Consider the following 20,197-nt stretch of genomic DNA (forward strand, 5'->3'; position numbering starts at 1 on the left):
CGAATTCTCCAAAGACTTTACGTGATTGGTGAATGTTCCGCGCCAAAGTAACCAATCGAGTAGCGTTTTACTAGGAGGACGTCAACGAATGTTTTGGCAAACATTTTGCTAGCGTCGATTTGCAGTTAGTATCAATACATTTATGTCATTTCATGAAAGGCCGTTTACTTTTTGAGCTTATTCGAGAAGCAGACGATCATTTGTATTCAAGCAACCAAGCCTTCGTGAGAGGAAAATGTATTCTGAAAGAGGGAGTATATAGACGATCGACCTACAGAGTTGCGGCCATTGTACCATAGAAAGCACGCGCAATAGTGTTTCTCAGGTCGATGGGATAGCAACCAACGCCACTTGTCTGGCTTGAAGGTACAGTTAGCCCACTTTGATACAAGAACGCAAACAATGCAGCTACTAACAACATCTGGAAATGTTTTAGGACCATTTAAATATTGTAAATATGTATGCATAAAGAATAATGCTTGACAAGACAAAAACAATATAAATGTCACTTGAATCAATATCTCAAACAAGATCGGGGTAACCATCTGCTCAAAATAATATTTGAACATAAATATCTACCTACACTTAGGCCTGCAACTATTTCTTTACACACTCATCTTTCCACAAGTTGTGAAGTTGTATATAGCTCGCCAGGGGGCGACATTGCATACGGTTTAAATCAGACTAAAAATATATATATATATATATATATATATATATATATATATATATATATATATATATATATATATATATATATATATATATATATATATATATACATTTCTTAGGCTTGGATGGATTTCACAGTGAATTTATTTCTGAGAAGTTTATCAAAGGTTAGGCCACTGATTTTACAAGAGACTTTATGTACAATAGAATGCAGTGAAGTGTTTAGGCCTGTAATATATAATGGTTTATTGGTTCATTGCATCTAGTAGATTACTTCTTTTATAGCTAGGGGCAGAATTGCCACATACAGTGCATTTGGAAAGTATTCAGACCCCTTGACTTTTCCCACATTTTCCCACAGTTACAGCCTTATTCTGAAATGGATTACATTGTTTTTCTGAATCTACACACACTACCCCATAATGACAAAGCAAAAATAGGTTTAGAAATGTTTGCAAATGTATAAAAAAAGCAACTAAAATATCACATTTACATAAGTATTCAGACCCTTTACTCAGTGCTTTGTTGAAGCACTATTTGCAGTGATTACAGCCTCGAGTCGTTGGTATGATGCTACAAGCTTGGCACACCTGTCTTTAGGGAGTTTCTTCCATTCTTCTCTGCAGATCCTCTCACGTTCTGTCAGGTTGGATGGGGAGTGTCGCTGCACAGCTATTTTCAGGTCTCTCCAGAGATGTTAGATCGGTTTCAAGTCCAGGCTCTTGCTGGGCCATTCAAGAACAGTCAGAGACCTGTCCCGAAGCAACTCCTGCATTGTCTTGGTTGTGTGGTTAGGGTTGTTATCCTGTTGGAAGGTGAACCTTCACCCCAGTCTGAGCTCCTGAGGGTTCTGGAGCAGGTTTGCATCAAAGATCTCTCTGTACTTTGCTCCGTTCATATTTCCCTCGATCCTGACTGGTTTCCCTGCCACTGAAAAACATCCCCACAGCATGAGGCTGCCACCACCATGCTTCACTGTAGGGATGGTGTCAGGTTTCCTCCAGACATGACGCTTGGCATTCAAGCAAAATAGTTCAATCGTGGTTTTATCAGACCAGAGTCTTGTTTCTCATGGTCATAGTCCTTTATGTGCCTTTTGGCAAACTCCAAGCGTGTTGTCATGTGCCCCTTCTCCCCTGATTGCTCAGTTTGGCCGAGCGGCCAGGTCTAGGAAGAGTCTTGGTGGTTCCAAACTTCTTCCATTTAAGACTGATGGAGGCCACTGTGTTCTTGGGGACCTTCAATGCTGCAGAATTGTTTTGTTACCCTTCCACAGATCTGTGCCTTGACACAATCCTGTCTCCGAGCTCTACGGACAATTCCTTCAACCTCATGGCTTGGTTTTTGCTCTGACATTGAAAATATATAGGTAGGTGTGTGCCTTTCCAAATCATGTCCAATCAATTAAATTTACCACAGGTGAACTCCAAGTTGTGGAAACATCTCAAGGATGATCAATGGAAACAGAATGCACCTGAGCTCAATTTCTAGTCTCATAGCAAATTTCAAAAAACCTGTTTTCGACTTGTCATTATGGGGTATTGTGTGTAGATTGATGAGGACATGTTTAACTTTTTTCTTCTTTAAAAAAAAAACTATTTTAGGCTGTACCGTAACAAAATGTAGAAAAGGGGCAGGGGTCTGAATACTTTCCGAATGCACTTGTAGGCCTACAGACGAACAAAAGAAACCGTTGGAGGATCAAGGCTTGAATACGCCTATAGGCCTAGGTCAGAACATGGTCTGTAATGTTCTAACAGGTGTTTGCCTTTGTCATACACACATTAACACCATTCAAGAAGGCCCTATAGGCTAGTTCTTTTTCAATGACTTTCAGATCCCTACAGTCCTGCAGGCCAGTTCAGTGTTTTAAAGATGTGTTGCCTGGTTATTACCTGTGCACGTGATTAACTGCCAATGTTTTCCTTTAAAAAAAAAATGTAATCATTAAAATATCTAACCTTAAGTACAGTGTTAGAGAGGCAAGCTCGAGTGCCAAAGCTTTTAAGGGATTTAAAATAAAATGGTTTCGTCTCCTTGGAAATTCCTCGCCGTTTGCACATTATACGCTGTTAAGCCTGGGGGCTTCATTGCACAGTCCATCAGTATTTGCTTTGCACTGAAGGCTGCTGTCAGCAATGGTGCCAACTGTTTGGCATTCTATAACTATCAGCACAACAGTCTCCCATATTTCACAGTTTCTCTGTAGTTTTATATAACCTTCTACAAACACATTTTTTTGCAAAGATGCCAAATAAAAGGGCTTATATTCACCAAAACCCACCGCCTCAGTTTACAAACAAGTGCATGGGCAGCACTTTTGACTGGAAATTGAAGATTAATACGGTGAGTGATTTACTATTCATTGACTAAATAGATGAAACATTGTTGACAGACATGCTTTACTCTCACACTGCCACACCATATTGTAATTCACCCAACCAAGGTGATTGAATATTTCATTTAGTCTTTTAGATGTTTAGTAGAAGTCCACATCGGTAGAATGGCGAAACCCCCTGGGATCGACACAGAGCTCCGAGGTTAAGGTTGTCAGGATCGGCACAGTCATAAGAGTTTGGAATTGGGAAACGCATCTAAGATCTCCCATATCTCCTTAGAGTTGTGTTGGGTATTGCACTCTCCTGTTACATCATGCCAACTCAGTAAATTAACCCTGTTCCACGCGTTGAAAACATATTTAGCTCCAAGCGCCTATCGAGGTCAAAATCGAATTGCGATTGTTATTAACGGCACCAGACGCGGATAGACACTCGGTTGCGTGTGACAATCCAAGGGAAACCAAATGGTGCAGCATGTGTCTGTGTAATCTGCTCTGATGCGAGGGTCATAGTTTGTGTATTGTGTGTGTGTGTGTGTGCGTGCGTATACATGGAGGCTGAGGCAGAAAGGGTCCCTAGCCAAACAGTTGAACAGCCATCTGTTTTACCCTCAGAAAGCTCACACACTGTCCAATGAAAGACAGGGATGAGGAGGAGAGAGAGAGAGAGACAATAGATAGAGAAATTCACACTGACTGTTTCACACCCCCCCCCCCCCCGGCTGCACAGCTAATGTGCAGCCAGCCTCCGTATGTCAGCCGACCAGCATTATCCATCACTAAGCATTCAATGTGATAGGGACGGCTGACAGCTGTATGTGAGCCATTGTGACTGTGTTTGTGTCTCTCTGTCCTGGTGTGTGTGCGTGTTTTAATTGGATTACAGTCTTGTTGAGTATTTGTGTGTTTGCTTAAATCATGGGTTCATTGGGTTGCAATCGTGTGTGTGTGCACTTTTACTGTATTACTTTGTGTATAATGTGTGTATTCCTCTCAGCTGTAGGTATGGACTCCTCCCTCTACTTGTGCTCTACCTGCTACCAGATATTTAACTCTCTGGAGGTGGTGATCTCTCATCAGCTCACCTGCCAACCTGTCAACACAGAGGAGACGGTCCCTGCAGCGCCACCTACAGCACAGACCGAGGTACTGCAGCCTTGGGCGAAGTCGCTAGATGGCCATGTTTGAAAGGACCAAAATGGCAAGACTTTGTGATCGAGATGATGAACATGAGCTATTTGTTCTTTATGTTGGATTAGGAGTAAGGATAAGTTAGGGTTAAAGTCATGGAAAGTAGTTAAAATCGTTTTTTTGGTTGGAAAATCTGATAGCTTTGTCCCTTTCTAGCCTGGGCAGATAGTGATGACTTAAGATCTTTACAAGGAAAAAATGTTTAGTATCAACCACTTCTGAACCTCCAGACAGTCCTTGTGGGCTGCAGGTTGTCTGCCTCTATTCATCATAGCCTCCTTTCATCGGATTGGAGACCTTGGATGTGTCCCAAATGGGAGACTATTCCCTTTATTGAGCACTATTTAGACCCTATGGGCCCAAGGGTGCCATTTGAGACATGTCATATCGATCACATAAGTGTCAGGGAGGGAGAAACGTGAAAAGTAGACCCGGTGGCCCTTGAGGACCATGGTGCGTGACACTCCCTGAGCTAATGCATTATGTTGCTATGAAAATTAGTCCCTAGCTACCTATTATCCTTAGCAACAAACTAATCAGCTTGCAACAGGTTTGCACTCATGACAAGCATTCAGAAAATGCATCGAAAAATGAATTAAGTGATCAGAAAAATAACAATGGTTTTTGTATAACTCTGTGTTTTCTGTGTTTCAAGTATTTCCTTCATTTCTCTGTGTGTGGTGATGTCCTAGAGCTCCAGAGTGGTGCTTCAGTCTCAGAATGGACCATCCCAGCACCAAGAGAGAAACCAAAACCCAAACCTGCCCTACCTGCACTCCCTCATAGAGAAGAGAGCGACTGGAAGTTCGACCGGTTCCAACATCCCTCAGAACCAGACCCAAACGCAAAACCTGACTAGCCCGGCCCTGCTCATCCACTATCAGTGTAGGGAATGTGAGGCGTTGTTTGAGTCCCTGGAGCTGTGGCAGAAGCACAGCAAGCTGGGTGACTGTTCTGCAACCACTGGGTCAGAACCAAGGGACCAGGAAATGGACACAGAGTGTCAGCCTGCGATAGGAGATGAAAAGGGGGTCGAGAGACAGAGTGATGGAGGGATGGATGTGAATATAGAGGAGGATGGTGACAAAGAGGAGGAGGAAGAGGTAGACTATGGAGGAGGGATGGAACAAGAACATAGCATTGAGAATGAATTGGAATCAGAAACAAACTCCAACTCCCAGCATTCCTTCCCCAACACTCCCATGTTTACAAACCTTGCTGCCTGTAGTTCCAATCCAACTGCTTCCTCCTCGAGCCAGACCTCCTTCTGTGCGGCCTGTGGCTCGGGCTTCAACACTGAGTCGGCGCTAAAGCTGCACCGTGTGGCCATCCACGGCTTGCCGGGGGCGCTACATCACTGTGACGTGTGTGGAGAGAGCTTTATGAACACTACTAAGTACCTCTACCACCGCAGGCAGCATCGAGACAGAGGGGTACAGGACTCGGAGGGTTGCACACCCCGGGTGGACCACATTTTACCTACGCCTCTGTTCCAGTGGAAAAGCAACAGTGGTAGGTACTAGGTAGGCTTACTAAAGGAACATGGAAGACTGGGCTTTGTTCAGTAGAGTACAATGTAGCAAAACATCTTGAAAAGGAGAATGCTCATCTGTTTTTTCATTGAATAATATCCAGGGGCACCTCTTACGTTTTCAAAACGTTTTCTCACATTTTGTGCCTACTTTAGTGTTCATTATTGACTTCTGTAATTCTTTCAGCTGTGGTGAGTGGCGGAGAAGAGACCCCGACCCATCCACCCCTCACTACCACCACCCTCCCTGACTCTTCCACCCCCCTACCGGCCCTGGAAACAACACCCGGGGACCACTTCGGACCGTGCCCCCACTGCGGGCGTTTCTTCAAGAGCTGCAGCCGCATGCGCACCCACATCCAGGCCCACTCAGGCCTCAAGCCGTTTAAGTGTGACCTCTGCCCCATGACGTTCGCCTACAACAGATGCGTGACGCGCCACCGTATCACCCACAGCGCCCGCAAGCCTTACACCTGCCTGCGCTGCGGCAAGAACTACACGCTGTTGGGCACGCTCCAGACCCACCACCTACTACACGAACGCCAGGATGCCTTGAACAAAGATGGTGTTGTGATGAAGGAGGGCACAGTCAAGGAGGAGGGTCGCGGTGTGGTCAATGATGCAGAGTCAAAGAACTCAAAGTACCCAACGTTTTTTCGATACAAATGCCCTGATTATCCACGCTGCTTCCGAATGTCATCTCAGGTGCCAGTTCACAGGTATGTCTGGCCATCAATTCAGTTTGGCCTGAATTCAATTCAACTTTATCGCCTTAGGGGCAATTATGCCTCTCTCTATGCCTGCTTAGATGTGGCCTCTTAGTTGAGGTGTTTAAAAAACACTGGTAATTACATTGTGTAACAGCACAATACTAAGTTGATTACCGATTGCTCTTCATTCAGACCAGTACAATACTTTGGGGCAATTGAGAAGGCGTTATCATGGGAAGCATGAGAGCATAATTAAATACATCCTGCTCCGTGCTCATACAATACAATTGAACACATGAAGGCAAGGCCTGCGTTCGTACATACAGAACCATCAGACTGTACATTTGACATTCTGTATTAATTAATGTGCACAGAGATACAAAGTAGTTTATACCAATGACAAACAAATCAAATGTTCATTGTTACATGTGCGGAATACATCAAGTGTGGATTTTACCGCGAAATGCTTACTTACGAGCCCTTTCCCAACTTAAAAAGAAAGAAAAAAATAGCTAATTAATTTAAAAAAAAAGTTAATAGTAACAATAAAATAACGAGGTTACATACAAGGAGTAGTTGAGGTAATATGTAGGTAGAGGTTAAAGTGACTAGGTAATAAACCAGAGTAGCAGCAGCATGTGTGAAGATTGTGTGGCATCAATATGTGTGTGTGTGTGTGTTGGAGTCTTATGTCTTGGGGGTGGAAGCTGTTCAGAAGCCTTTTGGTCTCCGACTTGGCGCTCCGGGTACCGCTTGCCGTGCGGTAGCAGAGAGAAAAGTCTATGATTTGGGTGACTGGAGTATTTGACCATTTGAAGCGGGAAAGTGTTCAGTCAATGATGGAATTTATAATAGTCATATTTGTATTATTAATAGACGGATGCTTCAATAGTTAATCAACAATAGTTCCCGACCATCATGGACATAACCAATTCCAGTATAATAACACAGGTATAAGGAATCGATTTATAAGTCGCTTGTGGTCAATCTTATTTCGTTAGTGATGGGTATACTCCATTGCAATTTTTTTTAAATTCTTGCCCGAGGATATGTATTGACAGTGTAATCACATTGAGAGATCTGTCTGGTGGGACCCACCATTATGTGGCTACACAAGACTTCCCCCCCCCCCCACACACACACACACACACATACACACACACACACGGACGTGCCATTATGTGACTAGCCCATTAGCAACAACATGGCTGAAGGCCGGAGTTCTATTTTTGCTCTTCACCACCCATCATAGACACCAGTATTCATTATGGCACACCGTAGCAAAATGTTTTTCATCTGAAAACTAAAAAATGCTATGTTCTTATTATACTACTCCATGTAGTCCCTCCCTGTTTCAGCCTGTTTTCTTCCATTTGGTGCCTAATGAACACAATCCAGCACAGTGCCAACCAACCTGCTCTCACTCACAATTTACTGTTTTGGGGGGGTGGAAGTAATGACACTGCGCCACGACTCATTAGCTTTCATTCAGACGATTTCTGATTGCATCATCCACTAGGACAGTTTACCACACACACAGACAACACAGCTTTTATTATATGCGAGAGGGAATGTGATAAACACAGGGACAGAAGTGTTATACGTGTCATGTCTATTGCAGAAGGATTGTGTTGATCAACAGTCATGACTTGTGGCGCAAAGCTTTAAACAGTCTACAATATATTAGCACCACTCTGTTTGAATACACATGTATAAGGCTGTCCTATGTTGAATTTGTATGAGGTGGTGTAGATGTTGTCTTATTGTGAATTGCATATAGGAACATGATTAGGGCCAGAAGTCTTTCCTGGACTGGTCACGCGGTAAGGAAATGGTCTGGTCACATGGTAAGGAAGGAATCCTGGCCTTATGGTGAATGTTGGAAATAAGGGCTTTTCGCTTGAAATGTTATCTCTATATTTTCAGAAAAACATATCTAATGGTCTCTTTTTCCCCTCTCTTTTCCCTTGAAATGGCCGTCAGATACTCTCGCACAGGGAAGTATCCGTTCACCTGCTCCATCTGTGGGGAGCACTTCTTCCACAAGAGCAGGCTGAAGCTTCATGCTCTCACACACAACGGTCAGAGTAATACTAATAGTGTGTGCATGCGTTCCTGTGTGGATTTCTTTATCCGTCTGTGCCCTCAAATCTTTCATCTTTTACCCGCATGGTTTAGATGGCCCTGCGTGATGTCATTCTGTGGGTTTCTCGGTGTGTGTTTGACTGTGTGGGTGGCTCTTCGAGCACCTGCTTGCCTGTATTACTACACTTGGCCGTCTGCCTGTTGCTTTGCATATGCACGCTTATCTACACCAGTCTCTGTGCCATATGCTCTTCCCTACATCAAGTCTGCCCTCGGCTAAGCGATGGATCGCGCCCGTACTCTGCGGGTGAGTGCGCCAGCGTAATATCGTTTAAATGACATTTAATAAAGTCAGCGGGCTTTCATATCCATATGAACCACTAACCGCTAACTAAACGTATAAGAGAAAGGACTTGGCGGAGAGGGAAATCCCCCCTGCTATCCCACAATGCCGTACAACTGCCAGCCCTGCCGCCCCTGTCAGAACACATGATCTATTTTAATACGCTGCGTTGTGCGTTTCACAGGCCATTACCTGCTGATTTATGTTGTTGCTTTTGTTCTTTGTTATCATTATTAAATCACGCTGGCTCGGGCCCAGTTACCGAGGTCGTCAAGGGCAGTGTTGCAACACAACTTACAAGGCCTCGCGCAGTCTTCTCAGCCTTGTGAATACTCCCCCTTTCACTTTGACTAATGAATTTCCCCCGCCACTTTATTTACCCCGTAATAATGTTAGTGTATCTGTTAGAAGTTGTTGCCTACAAAGATGGAAGATGTTCTACACTACCATTCATAAGATTTGGGTCACTTAGATATGTCCTTGTTTTTGAAAGAAAGCACATTTGTTGTCCATCAATTTGATGTTATTTTAGTGGTCAACAAAATGTTCTTTCAAAAACAAGGACATTTCTAAGTGACCCCAGACTTTTGAACGGTGGTGTATTTCAACTGAAGTATTTTCGTTTGGTTAAATTAGGACTTTGGTAGTTTTCCTTGTTATTGTATGGTTATTTTGATATATTCACTGATATTATCAACCATGTAAATTTCTACGTTTCTAACCCTCTGCTTTTAAGCATATGCTCACTTAACATGGCTGCTTCTGTGCCATGTTATCAGACTTTCTTCTCTGTACAGGAGTGGTTACGGGAACAGGCCAGGGTAGAGGCCGTGGCCAAGGCGGAAGGCGGGAGAAGACCACAGGGCTTCTGGACTGTGAGTTCTGCCGCCATCGCTGTGTCACCAAGGAAGGCCTGGACCTCCACAGATTGTCCCACGCCGGCCAGACCCCCTTGCGCTGCCCGATGACCCCCTGCAGACGGCGCTATGCAACGGCCGCCTCCCTGGAAGAGCACCTCCTTACCCACTGCCCGGCGCCCGGGGACACGGTGGCTGCCGCCGACGTCCCCAAGCCCCGTCCCTTCCACTGCCATCACTGTGGGAAGGACTTCACCACCGGCTCATCACTCAGCGTCCACCTTCGAGTCCACACGGGGGAGAAGCCCTTTCAGGTCAGAGGTGAAAGACGTCAATGCAGGTCTAGGGTTGCAAAATTTCAAAACTTTCCTAAATTCCCTGCTTTTTCAGATTTCTAAGGTAGAGGGTTCCCTCTCAGCTCATTCCCTGCTGATTCCAGAAATACTATCTGAAAAACAAGGGAATTTGGGACACAGTTTCATGATTTTTGCAGCCCTACATAGACCAAAGGTTGTATTAGGGTAACCCTGTGTTAATTGTTACTCCAACTTGTCAACTGAAATACCAGTTCTAGATAAACAATTTGTCTGGCTTTAGTCCCCTTCAACAGGTTGTTGTATAGAGGGTTTTCAGTTGCGTCACAAATCACCTAGCAACCACACCAGGCACCCTGTTGGAAGACCACAGTCAGTCTGGTGGAAACCAGACCACCACAGTAACTGTAGGAATGAACCATATACAGTGCATTTGAAAAGTATTCAGACCCCTTGACCTTTTCTGCTTTGTTATGTTACAGCCTTATTCTAAAATGGATTAAATACACTTTTTTTCTCATTAATCTACACACAATACCCCAGAATGACAAAGCAAAAACAGGTTTTTAGAAATTTTAGCAACTTTTTCAAACAACGTATACCTTATTTACATAAGTATTCAGACCCTTTCGTTGATGTTTCTACAACTTGATTGGAGTCCACCTGTGGTATATTCAATTGATTGGACATGGTTTAGAAAGGCACACACCTGTCTATATTAGGTCCCACAGTTGACAGTGCATGTCAGAGCAAAAACCAAGTCATGAGGTCAAAGGAATTGTCCTTAGAGCTCCGAGACAAGATTGTGTCGAGGCACAGATCTGGGGAAGGGTACCAAAAAATTGCTGTTGCATTGAAGGTCCCTAAGAACACAGTGGCCTCCATCAGTCTTAAATGGAAGAAGTTTGGAACCACGAAGGCTCTTCCTAGAGCTAGCCACCTGGCCAATCTGAGCAATCGGGGGAGAAGGGCTTTGGTCAAGGAGGTCGCTGATTGTCCTTGAGTGGCCCGGCCAGAGCTCGGACTTGAACATTATCGAACATCTCTGGAGAGACCTGAAAATGTCTGTGCAGCGACGCTCCCCATCCAACCCGACAGAGCTTGAGAGGGTCTGCAGAGAAGAATGGGAGAAACTCCCCAAATACAGGTGTGCCAAGCTTGTAACGTCATACTCAAGAAGACTCGAGGCTGTAATCACTGCCAACGGTGCTTCAACAAAATACTGAGTAAAAGGGGTTTGAATACTTATGTAAATGTGATATTTACGTTTTTTACATTTTATTTAAATGTGCAAAACTTATGCAAAAAGCCTGTTTTTGCTTTGTCATTATGGGATATTGTGTGTAGATTGATGAGGGGGAGAAAACTATTTCATCCATTTTAGAATAATGCCGTAACAAAATGTGGGAAAAGTTAAGGATTTTGAATACTTTCCGTATTCACTGTACAATGTCTCTCCACCCTAGCAATGGGAGTTGTTGTCCACAAAGTGACATGGTGGGCTTTCAAGCTCCCACCTATCCTTTATTTTTGGATTGGTGGATACATCAAATTATTGTAATCCTTTTCTGAGTATTTGATGCGCCTGTATTCAATGGAGAGCGATGCTATGCTACTAGCCTCATACCATGAATATGCATAGCCATCTCAAGATCTAAAGTGTTTTTACTCAGTTGCCAGGATGTCACGTCTCCTACTTAGATCAGTACACTCGTAACAACTTAAGCATTACAAAAACTTTTATTAGGTTAAATAAACCTTACGTAGCAAATAAGCCATACATTTTTTTGTTGACCAAAATCGACACTCATTGACCTCCATACAAAAACTCCTTGCTTGGTAGTCAAAACAACGAAAAATAGCCAACTGCTGGAGGGAGACAGATTTTCTGCCAAGTTTGGCCTGTCTCTACCTCTCCCTCCCTGGAAGTCCTCCAATCGTCCACATGGCTGGCTGCGTATTGCTATCATCGGGAAGATTGCCCATGATTTCGTTTTTTGTAAGGACCCAGAAAATTGATTCAGTGGGAGAACCTATTTAAGTAAGTGAAAATTTTTCTTTGACTGTGATATTAGCTAGCTACCTTACTACAGGAACTAATGTGCTGGCTAACTCAAATGAGCTGCTAACGTAATGTTAGCTAGCTAACTTTACATACTGTATAGCTAGCTAAATGAATAAAATGTTACCAGCTAGCTAACTTCATATTAGATAGTTAGCCACCATGATGAATTTATCATTGTAAATTAAAACACAAACTCCATGCATTCATAGCTAGGTAGCTAGCATACAGTCACGGAAGAGGGTGATAGGATTAATGTTAGCAGCTCTAGCTGTCAGAGAAGGGAGAGAGTAGGCTACTTTGGATAGGGCAGGTATCTTTTGTGGGAGGACATTGTGAATATATTCTCCAGTTCTAGTACCTAGCGAGAGAAACTGAGGACAGAGATATTGCATAATATTCCGTGCTGTCTAATTTGAGTATAATGAAGCCTGTTTATGTCTTCGGTCCTCAGATACAGAGAGCTGTGGAACCCTGTCTGCAGATAAGGTCTCAGTGAATGTCCCGAGAGAATAAGGGTATACACCCTTGTAATCAATCCAATGGGTTATATGTATACCTAATGTTAGCAAATTAAACAAAAAAATTATAATAATTAAGTCACACACAATGTATAAACCTATTACAACTCGAGCAGGTCAACCCTGCTGGCTATGCAGGCTTCTGTTCCAGCCCAGCACTAACACACCTGATTGGCCTTATCAAACCTAATTTAGTTGATAACTAAAGTGTGCTATTGCTGGGCTGGAATAGAAGTCTGCTCAGCAAGTAGAACAGTGATCAGTGGAGCAACGTTGACCGTCACTGCTATCACTTTTTTTTCACCTGAAATGATGCTTTAGTAATAATAGCCTACATGTTACTAAAATGTCTAACCTTTACGGTTAGACATCTTATGAGTTAGCCCACTTGTACACTTTGAAATTATATGAAATAAAGTGTTGGTTCTTTTGAAGTGAAGTGTTTTAATTGTTAACTTTTATAGTAGAGGTAAGTCAAATCTTGACATCAGTGATCTTCAGGTAGGAAAGTCAGCGCTCTAGAAAAATGCCTGAGTTTCCGACTTGGCATTCCGAGTTGGATGACCGTTCAAAACATTGTCTGAGATTTTGTACAATTTGTGTCTCCCCTTTTCGCCGGCCTAGATGAGATGGTTGCATTCAATACAAGGTTGTTTTTATTGTTCTGTTTGTCAGTCTCAGCAAGGAAGGCCTAGGCTACCCTGTGATTTGTCGTATTAAAAAAAGATTGCTTATGTCTCCAGTCATATAAAGTGTAGTAGAGTTGCATGAAATGTGTTTATCGAAAGCCAAATATTTCCTGTGCAAAGAAAAAAAAGTATCTGATATGGCCTTAAAGGCCTATTCCACTATGCGCTCAGCTATGCACAGTGAGGGGGAGAAAGTATTTCATCCCCTGCTGATTTTGTACATTTGCCCACTGACAAATACATTTTTATTTTTTTTATTTTACCTTTATTTAACCAGGTAGGCTAGCTGAGAACAAGTTCTCATTTGCAACTGCGACCTGGCCAAGATAAAGCATAGCAGTGTGAACAGACAACAAAGTTACACATGGAGTAAGTAAACAATTAACAAGTCAATAACACAGTAGGGAAAAAAAGGTGAGTCTATATACATTGTGTGCAAAAGGCATGAGGAGGTAGGTGAATAATTACAATTTTGCAGGTTAATAACACTGGAGTGATAAATGATCAGATGGTCATGTACAGGTAGAGATATTGGTGTGAAAAGAGCAGAAAAGTAAATAAATAAAAACAGTATGGGGATCAGGTAGGTAAAAATGGGTGGGCTATTTACCGATAGACTATGTACAGCTGCAGCGATCGGTTAACTGCTCAGATAGCAGATGTTTGAAGTTGGTGAGGGAGATAAAAGTCTCCAACTTCAGCGATTTTTGCAATTCGTTCCAGTCACAGGCAGCAGAGAACTGGAACGAATGAGGTGTTGGCTTTAGGGATGATCAGTGAGATACACCTGCTGGAGCGCGTGCTACGGATGGGTGTTGCCATCGTGACCAGTGAACTGAGATAAGGCGGAGCTTTACCTAGCATGGACTTGTAGATGACCTGGAGCCAGTGGGTCTGGCGACGAATATGTAGCGAGGGCCAGCCGACTAGAGAATACAAGTTGCAGTGGTGGGTGGTATAAGGTGCTTTAGTGACAAAACGGATGGCACTGTGATAAACTGCATCCAGTTTGCTAAGTAGAGTGTTGGAAGCAATTTTGTAGATGACATCGCCGAAGTCGAGGATCGGTAGGATAGTCAGTTTTACTAGGGTAAGTTTGGCGGCGTGAGTGAAGGAGGCTTTGTTGCGGAATAGAAAGCCGATTCTTGATCCGTCTATAACTTTAATGGTAGGTTTATTTGAACAGTGAGAGACAGAATAACATCAAAAAAATCCAGAAAAACGCATGTCAAAAATGTTAAAAATTGATTTGCATTTTATTGTGGGAAATAAGTATTTGACCCCTCTGCAAAACATGACTTAGTACTTGGTGGGAAATCCCTTGTTGGCAATCAGAGGTCAGACGTTTCTTGTAGTTGGCCACCAGGTTTGCACACATCTCAGGATGGATTTTGTCTCACTTCTCTTTACAGATCTTCTCCAGGTCATTAAGGTTTCGAGGCTGACGTTTGGCAAATCGAACCTTCAGCTCCCTCCACAGATTTTCTATGGGATTAAGGTCTGGAGACTGGCTCGGCCACTCCAGGACCTTAATGTGCTTCTTCTTGAGCCACTCCTTTGTTGCCCTGTCCGTGTGTTTTGGGTCATTGTCATGCTGGAATACCCATCCACGACCCATTGTCAATGCTCAGGCTGAGGGAAGGAGGTTCTCACCCAAGATTTGACGGTACATGGCCCCGTCCATTGTCCCTTTTTATGCGGTGAAGTTGTCCTGTCCCTTTAGCAGAAAAACACCCCCAGAGCATAATGTTTCAACCTCCATGTTTGATGGTGGGGATGCTGTTCTTGGGGTCATAGGCAGCATTCCTCCTCCTCCAAACACGGCGAGTTGAGTTGATGCCAAAGAGCTCCATTTTCGTCTCATCTGGCCATAACACTGTCACCCAGTTGTCCTCTGAATCATTCAGATGTTCATTGGCAAACTTCAGACGGGCATGTATATGTGCTTTCTTGAGCAGGGGGACCTTGCGGGCGCTGCAGGATTTCAGTGCTTCACGGTGTAGTGTGTTACCAATTGTTTTCTTGGTGACTGGTCCCAGCTGCCTTGAGATCATTGACAAGATCCTCCAATGTAGTTCTGGGCTGATTCCTCACCGTTCTCATGATCATTGCAACTCCACGAGGTGAGATCTTGCATGGAGCCCCAGGCCGAGGGAGATTGACATTTATTTTGTGTTTCTTCCATTTGCGAATAATCGCACCAACTGTTGTCACCTTCTCACCAAGCTGCTTGGCGATGGTCTTGTAGCCCTTGTCTACAATCTTGTCCCTGACATCCTTGGAGAGCTCTTTGGTCTTGGCCATGGTGGAGAGTTTGGAATCTGATTGATTGATTGCTTCTGTGGACAGGTGTCATTTATACAGGTAACAAACTGAGATTAGGAGCACTCCCTTTAAGAGTGTGCTCCTAATCTCAGCTCGTTACCTGCATAAAATACACCTGGGAGCCAGAAATCTTTCTGATTGAGAGGGGGTCAAATACTTATTTCCCTCATTAAAATGCAAATCAATTTATAACATTTTTGACGTGTTTTTCTGGATTTTTTGTTGTTGTTAATCTGTCTCTCACTGTTCAAATAAACCTACCATTAAAATTATAGACTGATCATTTCTTTGTCAGTGGGCAAACGTACAAAATCAGCAGGGGATCAAATACTTTTTTCCCTCACTGTAGATTGGATGGATAGTCAATTTATTAGGCTATTAATATAACTCAATCTACTCACCACATTAGGAATAGGTTTTCATTAGTCTGCAAATGTGATGATCGATGCATGCAATGTTTTATTATAAAGGTGCATTTTTGTAGTGAAAAATAGCTTCCTCAAAAATGTGAAACTCACGCACTGCCTATAAGAGATGCATGCTAACAGCTAGACTACCAGCTATTTAGCTAGCTAGCTAATGTTGGCTAACTTAGAATTGTCAGCGCCTAGTTAGCGTAACAGCTAAACTAAACTTGAAATTCATCAGACTTATCAGTGATGAAATGATCGGAGCAGACCCTGTACAGACAGCTGTCTGGGTTCAGGTCTTGATGGACAAAAAGGTTTCTTCGCTTTTCTGACAGTTCTTGAGGCAAATTCAACTTTATTTGTCACATGCGCCGAATACAACAAAGTGTAGACCTTACCGTGAAATGCTTACTTACCTTTACCAACAGGGCAGTTCAAGAATAGTTAAGAAAATATTTACCAAAAACTCTAGTACATTTTTTAAATAACAAGTAACACAATAAGATAACAATAACGAGGCTATATACAGGTTAGAGGTCATTTGTACATGTAGGTAAGGGTGACGTGACTATGCATAGATAATAAACAAACAATGAGTAGCAGCATTGTACAAAAAGATGGGGGGGGGGGGGGGTGTCAATGTAATAGTCAGTCGGCCATTTTGAGCAATTGTTCAGCGGTCTTATGGCTTGGGGGTAGAAGCTGTTAAGGAGCCTTTTGGTCCCAGACTTGGTGCTCCGGTACTGCTTGCCACATGGTAGCAGAGAAAATGTCTATGACTTGGGTGACTGGAGTCTCTGACAATTTTATGGGCTTTGCTCTGACACCACCTATTATATAGGTCCTGGATTGCAGGACGCTTGGCCCCAGTGATGTACTGGGCCGTACGCACTACCGTCTGTAGAGCCTTAGTCAGTCATATCTCCTTTTAGTGTTTCATGATTGCGAGTAATCTGGAAACATGATTTCCTGCCTTAGAGCAGCCAATTACTGCATAGAAATTGACTGGTGATGAATCAACTAGTTTTTAAGCACTGTTATCATGAACTTTGGGGTAGCCACTCAGCTGTTGTCGTCGGAAGAATTGATATGGTGGTCTTCCAACATGGCTGATAGGAGGCGTTGTACAGTGGCTTGCGGAAGTATTCACCCCCTTTGTATTTTTTTCTATTTTGTTGCCTTGGAATTCAAATGTATTTTTTTGGGGGGGGGTATCATTTGATTTACACATGCCTAACATTTTGAAGATGCAAAATATGTTTTATTGTAAAACAAACAAGAAATAAGACAAAATAACAGAACTTTAGCGTACATAACTATTCACCCCCTTATCTATAAGCTTGGCATATCTAGCCACTGGGATTTTTGCCCATTCTTCAAGTTGGATGGGTTCTGCTGGTGTACAGCAATCTTTTAATCATACCAATTGGATTGAGGTCTGGGTTTTGACTAGCCCATTCCAAGAAATGTTAAATGTTTCCCCTTAAACCACTCAGTATTACTTTAGCAGTATGCTTACGGTCATTGTCCTGCTGGAAGGGGAACCTCTGTCCGTCTCAAATCTCTGGAAGACTGAAACAGGTTTCCCTAAATAATTTCCCTGTATTTAGCACCATCCATCATTCCTTCAATTCTGACCAGTTTCCCAGTCCCTGTCAATGAAAAACATACCCACAATATGATGCTGCCACCATGCTTCACTGTGGGGATGGTATTCTCAGGGTGATGAGAGGTTTTAGATTTGCGCCAAACAGCATTTTCCTTGATGGCCAAAAAGCTACATTTTAGTCTCATCTGACCAGAGTACCTTCTTCCATATGTTTGGGGAGTCTCCCACATGCCTTTTGGCAAACACCAAACATGTTAGCCTATTTTTTTCTTTAAGTAATGGCTTTTTTTCTGGCCACTCTTCCGTAAAGCCCAGCTCTGGAGTGTACGGCTTAAAGTAGTCCTATGGACAGATACTCCAATCTCCGCTTTGCAGCTCCTTCGGGGTTATCTTTGGTCTCTTTGCTGCCTCTCTGATTAATGTCCTCCTTCCTGGTCCATGAGTTTTGGTGGGGCGGCCCTCTCTTGGCAGGTTTGTTATGGTGCCATATTTTTTTTAAACGGATTTAATGGTGTTCATTGGGATGTTCAAAGTTTCTGATATTTTTTTAACCCAACTCTGATCTGTACTTCTCCACAACTTTGTCCCTGACCTGTTTGGGGAACTCCTTGGTCTTCATGGTGCTGCTTGCTTGGTGGTGTTGCAGACCCTGGAGCCTTTCAGAACAGGTGTTTGTATATATACTGAGATCATGTGACACTTTTATATTGCACACAGGTGGACTTTATTTAACTAATTATGTGACTTCTGAAGGTAATTGGTTGCACCAGATCTTATTTAGGGGCTTCATAGCAAAGAGGGTGAATACATATGCACGCACCACTTTTCCGTTTTGAATTTTTTCTTTACGTTTTTGGAACAATTTATTTTTGTCATTTCACTAAACCAATTGGGACAATTTTGTGCATGTCCATTACATGAAATCCCCCCCAAAATCGATTTAAATGACAGGTTGTAATGCACCAAAATAGGAAAAAGGCCAAGGGGATGAATACTTTTGCAAGACACTGTACATCACCTAGCAACCGTCTATTGGGTAACACTCCAGGCTCAGGGTGTTGAGTATAAAGCTCTTAGCAGCTCATTAGACCCCTATTAATCTTTGAACACTCTGGGCCAGTATCTAAAGGCCATTGTAAGGTAGCCTTTTCAAAGTATTTTCACTTAAACGCTGTTTTCCTCTACCTGATAATGTTTTTGAGTGCTCACATTAGCAATAACTGTCTTTCTGTATCTTTCCCTCCCTCCCTCCTACTCCAACCTTGCCTCTTTCTTCCTGCCCTACCCTCCTCCTTTTCCTCTCCGCAGTGTTCCCAATGTTGGAAGAGCTTCCGACAGATCCCTCACCTGCGCGACCACGAGCGTCTGCACAGCGGCGAGCGTCCCTTCGTCTGCGGTGTCTGTGGCAAGAGCTTCGTCCTGGCCGCCCGCCTCACCGAGCACGCCCGCACTCACAGCGGCGAGAAACCATTCTCCTGCCCCGTGTGCCACCGGGCCTTCCGCTCCCTCTCCAACCTGGGAAAGCACCGCAAGACCCACCGCTGCTGCCCCCCCACACAGCCACAAGAGGGCATCAGCGAGCAGACCGCTGTCCTAGGGCTCAAAATACAGGGGAATATGGACAATATGGAGGGTCAGGCGGCTGTGCGTACGATCTTACTTGTTCAGCCCCAAGTGGTCTCTCAGGGAGGGTCTTCTTCCGTATCTGCTCCCCTTGTCCTCCTGCACCCCTCAGTTGCTGTGGGCAACGGGCAGGCCGGGACTGTGGTCATCGAGGTCATCGTGGAGCAGCCTGGTGAGCAGCGGGTGAAAAGTTGATGCAACTTCAGACATTTCACAAGGGGCTGCCAAGGACACCTGGATGAAAATCAGTTCTGAGAACTGTCACAATCTAAAAGGAGGTTAAGAAGTGGGTGGAGAGCAGGGAGTGAGGGGAACGGAGTGAAGTGGGACTTGAATAAATAAAATGTGAAGGGTTGGTGCGGTGTTAGGATTACGAGGATCAGTTCTCAATTTAAGTACAGATGTATAGAATGGCTTTGAAGTAAGTTATTTCTAGTAAGAATGTTTTTGAGCCTGTGTTCAATCTCAATTTGACACAGAGTGCCTTCACAATCTGTTGTATTTCTTTGAATAAAATGCTCTTTCCATTTAATTTGCATCCTTTTGCAGGGAGACAGCATGGGGGTTCTCTCAAACGATTCAATGGGTTTTATTGGCAAGACAATAAATGTAAGCCCTTCACTAAAGTGCTTGCTTGACAAAATGTTTCTGTTTCTAAATAGTTTTACTCACTGTTACTAGTCAACAATGACCTGTTCTCCCTTGCTCAGAGTGAGAATTAAGAACGAGGTGAACTGAAGGATCTGTGAATCACAAAACCCACTCACGAAAAGGGTCCCCAAAGCTAGGTAAACTAGGCTTTGATTCAGATAGAGATTGTTTGGCGTGGGAAAGCTATTTAGTGGTAACAAATCCCTTGACAGCAGTTGATGCGGTGGGGAGGGAGGTCTAAAGATGCCGACTGTTGGCAGCTGTCT

General features: G+C 43.5%; 1 protein-coding gene across 3 annotated transcripts; it reads left to right on the plus strand.

Annotated features, from left to right (window-relative positions):
• The first annotated feature begins 71 nt into the window (after positions 1–71).
• LOC110488371 (zinc finger protein 574) lies at positions 72–19,918 on the plus strand. Of its 3 annotated transcripts, none has more exons than XM_036970887.1 (7): positions 72–366; positions 4,008–4,156; positions 4,894–5,713; positions 5,920–6,451; positions 8,426–8,523; positions 9,650–10,048; positions 18,966–19,918. In XM_036970887.1, the coding sequence occupies exons 2-7, from the start codon at positions 4,016–4,018 to the stop codon at positions 19,454–19,456; spliced, it is 2,481 nt and encodes an 826-aa protein (XP_036826782.1). In that variant the 5' UTR covers positions 72–366; positions 4,008–4,015; the 3' UTR covers positions 19,457–19,918. The 3 variants fall into 3 exon arrangements, with proteins under 3 accessions (XP_036826782.1, XP_021416277.2, XP_021416278.2); XM_021560602.2 differs by having other exon boundaries at positions 73–366; positions 9,650–10,041; XM_021560603.2 differs by having other exon boundaries at positions 73–366; positions 9,668–10,041.
• The last annotated feature ends 279 nt before the right edge of the window (positions 19,919–20,197 follow it).

Source organism: Oncorhynchus mykiss, chromosome 32 (assembly GCF_013265735.2).
Source record: "Oncorhynchus mykiss isolate Arlee chromosome 32, USDA_OmykA_1.1, whole genome shotgun sequence".
In the NCBI taxonomy this organism is placed as follows: Eukaryota; Metazoa; Chordata; class Actinopteri; order Salmoniformes; family Salmonidae; genus Oncorhynchus; species Oncorhynchus mykiss.